Below are 9624 nucleotides of genomic sequence, written 5' to 3'. Positions count from 1 at the left end.
CGGCACCTCCTCCGTGGCAACAATACAGAGTTCTCTGCGATGCATTTCGACTAAACATTTTGCCTCAGAGCGTCGTGTGCCGGAAACGTTACCTCAATGGGTATAAAAGACCAAAGTTTGCGTCCACCACAGAGCTTGAGTACTATATTCATGTTGTATCCGAAGCGTATGTGTGAATGAGATATGTATGTGTGAATAAACTTGTTTAAACTTGGAACGAAGAAAATTGTACTGTACTGTGTTTGCCGGAATGGCTATGGCAGTTTAAAAGCGCATTTCTTAGAGAATCCGGGAGGGTGACAGTGGAAGTAGCAGCTCTTGGTTCAGACGCATATATATGTAAACCCTGATACAGTTTAACTGTTACCCTAATTAGTTTTTGTCTGAATTATAGAAAGAACGTTCTATTTAAGTAAAGATTTGCTCATTTCAAGTCACAGACTTGCAAACAACGGGAAATAATGTACAAAAGCTTTATACGCATGTGGAAAGACGGTATGTTGCTCAGGAAATGTTTTTGTTCCACTTGTTGCACTCGCATGACATAACCTGTTGCAAATCATACGGCCTGTGTTTAACCGTTCTGAACGTCAGGCAATTTACTCGTTAATAGAGACGCTATTGAAGGCCAATAAGATTGACCATTTACTAGCACTTTTAAGATGACCGCTTTTTTGGCATCCTCTGTGATTATCGCCGATCTAATAAGATCTACAATAGTCTGCGATCGTCTGAAATCACATGACAACTGTGAAAATACCAAGAAAGGATTATGCTGTGCGTTGATAAACAGCTTTCAACATCTCCATCAATAAAGAAACCTCTACGAGTAAAAAAGTTTTTATTGCTAAAATTGCGTTCATAACTTCGAGGATCATAGCTCCACTTGATTTCATATCCGCAGTTAAATGTATGTCTCATTTCATATATCATTTCATTCGCTGGTTCATTCATTGCACGAGAAGCCACAAATGACCAGCTCCTTACGTCAGTGGCTTCATAGCGCAGTTGGTCAGAGCGTCGCAGCGGTTTTTCTGGCTTCTCTAAGCTATTGCTAAAATCGCGTTCATAACTGCGAGGATCATAGCTACACTTAATTAAGGAAACCTCAGTCTATAAAACTCCAACCTATATGCTTGAGAAATAGCTTATGACAGCAGCCAGATAGAATCCCCTCCAATACACCGAAACAAAGGAGTTCATCATCCACATCAGTGGTTTATGCCTAACTGATCAAAAACGAAAACAAAAATGTAATGAACGTATCGTAGTTTTATGTATTTACTGTGCGCAAATTAGATAAGAGTACTAGTGTTCTTCTGCCATGGGTGGGCTCCCCAGTACAGTCACAACTGAGTCTATTTTTAGAATACCCGTTCCCGCAAAATTCAGTTGTCATTTCCCCGAAAAAACATGGCAAAAGCAGTCTCGCGTGACATCGCTTCATCTGATTGGTTAAAATTGGCGGCCCTTTGTTTGTTTTCGCGCGACAAGTGTACCTAAAAGTGAGCCCACTTGTGATGTGATGGGACAAGACCGTATATTGATAGAGAAAGATTCTTATCTAATTCATTCTTGTTGTGTGCTCTCAAGGAAAACGGCTTATCTCCCGTAATTCGGAAAGTCGTTAAGTAAATTAACATAACATAGGTATTTGATATGCATAAAGATTTATAGATAGTAAGAAATGAGTTATTATGGATCAAAGAATGCATCCAGAATGAAGACAAGCTTACCGGACGTTGAGTTGCGTTCGAATGGGCTCTTATTGACCGAATGAAGAAATGGCGGCCAAAATTGTTTATGTGCTAATTAGACTCAATAGCCTCGCTCTCAAGCAACCTTTCTTTTGTATTTATCCATGCAAACGAGGCTAGTGAGGCCAATTAGCACATAAACAAAAGAACAGTTTCTTGGCCGCCATTTATGCATTCGGTCTATTAAGCCCAGCATTTTATTTACCGTCCTCTTGCAACTTGAAGGCTTTTCCCTTATGCACAAATGAAATGAAATGAAATAATGAAACTGCATTAAACTGTGGGCTTGATATCAGGCGGGCGTTCAGTTTGTATACTGTGGCCGTGAAGGGCCAGGGATGAATCGGAAGCAAAATGTAAGAGCGCATTTCCGAACGGTTGGAACTGAACCCTCACAGGGGCCCCCACAGTCAGGTAGGACACTTCATGGTAAATACATAACAAAAAAACTTTGGGGCTGAACAGGGAGACGATAATCGATTGTTTCATGCTCCCTAAGTATATCGTTTGAAGTGTCTAGTAACTCGTTAGAACTATTTAATCCGGAGCGCTTGTTTCCGATTTGTTAGTTTTTAATGACCGTCGCGGTCATGAAGTATCTTCACCTTGTCAGTGTAACGCATTGTTGTGTATTTGTCATAGATTGTCCCACCTGACTGTGGCAGATCCGTTCTGGGTTTTCAAAAGTCCCCAAAAATTGTCGGGCCCGAAAAAAGCCATTTGTGAAACCGGTCAGTGTAAAACGCAGACTGCAGACTGCAAACCAGCGGTAAAGTGCATATCGTTATATCGTAACTGTTGAAAAAGCCCAAACCCTTTAGAAATGCTAACCTTAGGCCTAATTAGACATAAAACAATATTTAGGCTTAACTGGTAGCATTTCTAATGCCTTTGGGCTTTTTCAACAGTTAAATTATAACCTCAGTCTGCATTTTACCCCCGGTCTGCAGTCTGCAGTCTGCGTTTTACACTGACCGTTTGTGAAAGTGCTAACCATGCACTTGTTTTGGAAAGCCGATCTTTTAACATGTTTTTAAGCCAGTTAAAGGAAACATGTCTGTAAAGTTTGACGACTTAAATCCTCTCTGTTCTTGAGATACAGAAGACATTGTGACACCCGAAAATGGCCCGTAAAGTTTCGGAACTTTCGAGAAACGGGGCCCTGGTCACAACCACTTTCGGTTTGCTGTTGCCTCTGTTTATCAAAGGAAAGCAATGTTGCTTGTGTCTTTGAAAAACCACTCCTTTGTAGGAAAGATACTTTTCGTGTTTGGCCGAAGAACCTTGATTAGAAATCGAACGCAAACTGCGGTGACAAACATGAGGCTAACATAAGGCTAACATGAGGACTCGACGTCGTTTCGTATGTCTCAACAGACATCTTCAGAAGTAACGGTTACCGTTAGCTAAATTTTTTGAAATATGTAACAATAATTTGAGTAGCTTATGAGGTAATATTGATAGTAACAAAAGGAGGTAATACAATACGAAGATATACAAGAAACAATAAAAACAAGAGAGAATATATCCCAATAAAGATATAACTTTCGCTGCTAACGTATTCATTTAACGTATTCATTTCGTGATCTTCCGCCATCCTTAAGTGAATACGTTACCATCAAAAAGCTGTATCTTTATTAATACGTTTTACATGTGTATTAGGTATATGCATTTCAGGTATGCGCTTGTTTAGCCTTATGTTTGTCACCGTAGTTTGCGTTCAATTAGGAAGACTGCCAGTTTGTCATCATTACAGGGATTATCAGTCACACGCGCCCTTCAACGACTTTCTTTTTAATTTTTCGAAACCAACTTTGAATGGACGTCAATCAAACATTTGATTGTCGTCCACCCAAAATTTAGTTTCGAAAAATGAAAAAGGTCATTGAGAGGCGCTTGTGACTGATAATCCGTGTGATGACGATAAACTGGGAGTCTTGCTAAGGATTCGATCTCATAACAAAGAATTGTTGACTGCGCATGTAACTGGTAACCACCGCAATGAATTTTGCATTCATGCAGTTGGGATATGTATTTCTCGTTAATTTCACCAGGATAATGAAGCGAGTTTTGATTACCCATCGTAAATCAAAGTAATTGCGAGGACAAAACACAATAGGTACGAGCCCCGAACTGAACCAATCAGAATGATTGAAAGCAACTCCTTCTAATTTACTAAAAGCCTGGGAAAATACTCTCGTTACCTGTTACCTATCCTCCGCGTGCCAGGTGGCACATAGGGCCCCCACAGAAGCTTTCCATGTCTGTCTGTCTACCGCAACGCCCCGCACCTCTTCCCACGAACCCCATCCTCCTTCTTTCATCTCCCTCTCAACGGTCCTTCTCCACGTTGTCTTTGGTCTCCCCCTCTTTCTTTTTCCCTCCGGTCTCCAATTTAACGCCGTCCTTGTATCGCTCACTCTGTCCTGCCTTAGAATGTGGCCAATGAACTTCCATCTTCTTCTCTTTACTTCCTGACTCACTGGTGACATTTCCGCTCTGGCTAGCAACTCTTTAATTGGTGGTGATGTCATCTTGCCAACGTATGTTGTGAATCTTCCGGAGGCATTTGTTTTGAAACACGTTGAGAACGTGTTCATCGCTCTTGGTCATTTTCCAGGTCTCACATCCATACATCAATACAGGCAAGACAAGGGTCTTGTACAGTTTCATCTTCGTTCTCTTTGAGATGCTCTTGGAGTTCCAGATCTTAATTAGCCTAATATATGTCCCTCAGTCTTGCCTTTGAAAGTCTGACTGTAAGTCCTCCATCCCACCTCCTTCTTTATTGACTTTGGCACCAAGATAGGTAAACTCCTCTACTTCTTTGATGTTTTTACCCACTATGCTGATAGGTACTTGATTCTTCGCATTGATTCGTATGACTTTGGTCTTGTCAAGGTTTATTTTTAGGCCGACCCTTTTGGCTTCCCTGTCCATTCTTGAGGTTTTCTCTTGCATTTGATTTCTTGACGAGGATAGTAATGCTACGTCATCTGCAAAATCTAGGTCATCCAGTTTTGTTGTTAGTCTCCATCTTATGCCGTTTTTCCCCTTGCCAACAGTTCTTCTCATTATCCAGTCCATCACTATAAGAAAGAAGAATCCAGACATGTTTCGGCCTTGTTTTACACCGGTCTTAATATTGAACCATTCACCTCTCTCTCCTTGGTTCTCTACAGGACATTGGAAATCCGCATAAAACAGCTGTATTATCCTTATGATCTTCTCGGGGATGCCGTACTTCCGCATGATAATCCATAGGCTGTCCCGGTGTACCGAGTCGAAAGCTTTCTCAAAGTCTATAAAGTTCACATATATAGTTGCTTGCCACTCGTTTGCTTGCCACTCGTTTGCTTGCTCTATGATATTCCTCAGAATGAAGACTTGCTCTGTTGTTCCTCTCCCTTGCCTATAACCAGCTTGCTCCTTCCTGAGTCTTTTGTCTGCTCCACTTCTCACTCTGTCAATAACAATACGACCTAGAATTTTTCCAACTATGGACTCTCGTACAAGGCTCAATTTGTTTTGGTTTCGCTTCTCATTGGTCGAAAAAATGGCACAAGCTTTCTAATGCAATCACTAACCTTAGCAGCGGCATTCAGGCAATTTCAGTTCCTCCAACAATCAATTGAGTTTTACTCGGTTAGTTCAACTCCTCGAGCCTTTGAATGACAACCATACCATTTCTCGGGATTTGGAAAAGACGGCTGTTTATTAAACTCGTGTTGTTCTGGAAGCCTTACACTGAAATAATTAATTATAGCATGACAGTAACTGTGCCAAAGTAATTAAAAGACCAAAAGGACAGCAAACAACTATCAAAGAATTGTGTATTACGGTGAAGTTTGTTAGGGTATGTGTTTTTAGTTTATGGTTAAAATTGACTCCCAAGAGAAAAAAAATTGAAAATGGGATTAATTCTAGGTTGAGTGCTTCATGGACACATCAGTTTCTTAACAACTGGGTTGCTGTCACGTTTTTCTAGCAACAAAAAGGCCGCAAAGATAATAATATTTGAATAAGTGAATTCAGGCCCTCTTTCACCGAACAAACACAGCGATATGGCGGTTTATTAGCATCGATGCTATTTCAATTCAAATGCGTTCGCGTCTTATTTCAAGATGAAACCATCGTTTTCAATGGCTCATAACAATTCCTTCGATTTTCTGGCGTTCTGCTTCCATCTCCCAGATCATTGCTTTCAGCAGGCTCATCTTCGCTATATAAGCAATTTAATCACTAGTGTTTTAAACGCATTTTTCGCTCCATTCTCGGTTATCGCTAACGTCTTGGTGTGTTTTGCCATAATTGTCAATCCATCGCTTCGCTTGCCATCGTGCCTCTTAATAGCATGTCTAGCTTTGTCGGATATTCTCGTTCGCGGAATCGTACAACCGACTTACATCGCTTATCGTCTCGGCGAAATTCACCAAGGTTGTTTCAAATAACATGTGCATCATTGGACGCGCGTGTACCGTGAACGTTTGATTCTGGCCTAACGGCTTTTACATCCGACTGATGAAGGGGTTATCCCCAGGAAACGTCTCAAATTAACTGAATAGAGCACTTTTTATAAACATTTTTTGCATCCATTGGAAAGAGGGGACCAATTAAGGGAAACGTCTCGAAAATGGCCCATAAAGTAAGCTGAATTAGGGGCTTTAAAAACACCCCGGCACAAATTGCGTTACCTCCTGATTAGTATTCACTAAAAGTACAAACATCGCAGAACATTTTGTTGCAAACGGTGGCTCCAAAAGTGCCCGCAAAGCCGAGTTATGACAAATTTGGCAAGGGCACCCAAATCACGCATTTTCTGAGATTTTGCAGAGGTGGGGGGTGGAGGGGGGGGGGGGGGGGGGGCAAGGGAAACTTCTCAAAACTCGCGCAAAAAAGAGGCCGACTTTAGGGGCTTGAAAAGCACATCGAATCAAATTGCATTATCTATTATTTAGTATGCACTTAAGTGCAATCATCTGAAAACATTTTGCCGCAAACGGCGATTCCAACAAGTGTCAACAAAGCCGAGTTATGACAAATTTGCCAAGAATACCTAAATCGTGCATTTTCTGAGATTTTGCAAAGGGGGGACGGAAGGAAAGTCTCAAAAATCGCCCAAAAAGTAGGCCGATTAAAGAGGGTTAAAAAACACCCCGGAGCAAATTGCACTATCTTGTAATTACTATGCTGCACTTAAATTGCAAACATCGGAGAACATTTTACTGCAGACGACGGGTCCAAAAGTGCCCGCAAAGCCGAGTTATGGAAATTTGGCAAGGACACGTAAATCGGGAATTTTCTGAGATTTTGCAAAGTAGAGACCAAGGGAAACTTCTCAAAACTTGCCGAAGAAGTAGGCCGACTTTAAGATAAACCATAGATTCGTTTAAGGTAATTCCCTTGAAATTGCTCGTGTACCCCATGCTCGTTTACGCGTCAGCATGTTCTTTAAATCGGGTATTTTTAATGGTTGTGCGTTAAAAATTCGAATCACCTTCATACAGAAGAAAAAGTCTTGGTTACTTGAAAGACACAAAATTTTATCTTGAAAGTAAAGCTTCTTTTATTCACATAAGCAGTATCGTTTCATTTAAGCCGTTTTAGATTCACGGTGGAAAATTTTTGTTCATATTGGGTCAACCATAACTTTTTAACATTTTATCCTTGCAAGCACAAATTTGAAGCACTATTAGATACTTTTAAGATACAAAATTTGGCGGTATTAGTTTGGCAACATTTTAATTTTTTTGGCTGGAAAATGAAGTCACAAAATGGACCTAGGACTTTAAATCAAAATATTTTATTTTAATCACGAGATACAATTGTTAAAATGACAAAATTTGTTGCTAAACGTAGAATTTATCCAAATTTCATTGTATTATATTTCCGGACTGAATCAAGATATCGAAGAACTTTTTTCAGTTTGGAGTTTGTTTCAAGATCGTCTTTCAGCAACCGACATCCAATCTCTTTATATTAAAAAATTTCACTTTAAGTCTGTGAGGTCATTTTCCCCTAAAAAAAAAATACAAAAAACAAAAAATATAAAACAATAGAAACATTTACCATAAATATTTATAACATAGCGCGCGCGCTAGTCCTATCTAAATCCCATTGCGTCATCATAAACCAAATCTCTATGGACGCACGGCCGTGCTCCATAAAAGGTAAAGGTAAAGTCTCCGCTTACGAGCCAGAAGGCTCATCAGGCCGGCGCTTATCTCCGGTTTCTGTAGCATGAAGCGACTAGGAGTATTTGTACTCCCCCCTGGATGGGATGCTAGTCCATCGCAGGGTTACCCCCAGCATTACGCCGGTACCCATTTATACACCTGGGTGGAGAGAGGCACCGTGAGAGTAAAGTGTCTTGCCCAAGAACACAACACAATGTCCCCTGCCAGGCCCCGAACCCGGACCACTCGTTCCGGAGTCGAGCGCACTAACCATGAGGCCACCGCGCCTCCCACTCCATAAAATGACGTGTGCAATTCATTTCAGCTGCAAAATTTCCGCCGCGTTTAGTGCAAGTTCCTTTGTTTAATTAAGTTTCGGCAATGTGAAGATATTCTGAACAATCCTAACTCTACTTCGAGCCTTTGACTTTTGCCTGGCAAAGATGTTTACTTCGAGGTGAGTATTTTGGCTTTGCTTGTCTACATTTTCACTGAGTATTCGTACTTTGCTTGGCTACGTTTTCATTCAGATAATCTTAATTCGAAGAAGCGAATTTTTCATTGAAAATTTTAGAGAACAGGTTAAGCGTTTTCGTTCAACTGTTGCTTAACTGATTGTGGCGTGTTAGGATAAAAGAGACCTTTGTTTTCCTTCACCGTGCATCGTGAGAACTAGTTGTAGTGAATCAGCAATAAAACATGTCAGTTTAGCGCCTAAGCTCACTTGTTGTCGCCATGTTATAAAAGAATTGATTCATGCTTTTAGCTGTGCGTATATCGAGTTATGGATGCACTTGGAAAGTTTAGAGAGCACTCAAGAAGCTAGAGTTGCTCTCGGCTGCGCCTCGAACAACTCTTACGCTTCTTTCGTGCTCTCCAAACTTCCCGCGTGCATCCATAACTCGATATACGCACGCTAAGCATGAACCAATTCTTAAATCTTTTACTGTTCCAAATTTGAAGTGAATCAGATAAATACTCGCAGAGTAGTTTTTCCACAAAAAGGCTGGCCCAACATGGATCAATAACTTCCCAGCGTGAATGCTTGGTTGCGGGAATATTGCACTTTTTTCGGAGAGTTCCGTGGTTAGCTTGAAGTCCTCATCTTGGCTAAAATACACCCAGTACAGAACAATTTGCAAAAAAAGAAAAAATCATGTTCCACTGTCTTTTTCAAATATGATCTTTATTTGACTGTTCTTAGCAAATACAGGAAAAAACAAATCGGGGATCACCATGCTCGTTTAAGAGAAAAGGAGCATTTATTTCCCTATAGAGCTTAGTTTGAGGGAAATGTCTTACGTTTTGTACGTGCACGCGCTCATGTGCGAGCGCTAATTATGCGGAAATTGTGCGCAGCAGGGATGTGCAGTGCAATGGAATCACCTTAAAGTGGTACTATGACAAAAATTGCACCTTTCCTATTTAAGCCATTTTGAAACATAAACAAGTAGACTGTAGGAGAAGAAAAATGCTGTTTAAAATTTTCAAATATCTCTTTTCGTTCCAGAGATATTCAAGTTTCTAAAATATGCAAATTAGCCAAGTGATGACGGCATACACTCAACCAGATTTTGTTCAAATACGACGAAAATAGATATCTCAGCCAGTTTGTATCAAAATTGTTGGATTCTTTGCATTGAGATTCTACCTAATGTGCTCATCAATATGACCTTAACAGTTCCGTTACC

At 40.5% G+C, this 9624-nt stretch overlaps 1 protein-coding gene across 1 annotated transcript in view; it reads left to right on the top strand.

The window, feature by feature from the left end:
• LOC138023239 (uncharacterized) overlaps nucleotides 1–216 on the top strand; it is a 6474-nt gene extending 6258 nt beyond the window's left edge. Inside the window, exon 4 of the mRNA XM_068870261.1 lies at nucleotides 1–216. This exon is cut by the window's left edge and continues 813 nt beyond it. Within this exon, the coding sequence (XP_068726362.1) occupies nucleotides 1–176 (176 nt within the window). The 3' untranslated portion in view covers nucleotides 177–216.
• The last annotated feature ends 9408 nt before the right edge of the window (nucleotides 217–9624 follow it).

The sequence above is a fragment of the Montipora capricornis genome, chromosome 11 (assembly GCF_036669925.1).
Source record: "Montipora capricornis isolate CH-2021 chromosome 11, ASM3666992v2, whole genome shotgun sequence".
In the NCBI taxonomy this organism is placed as follows: Eukaryota; Metazoa; Cnidaria; class Anthozoa; order Scleractinia; family Acroporidae; genus Montipora; species Montipora capricornis.
This window is presented reverse-complemented; position numbering and strand designations above follow the sequence as displayed.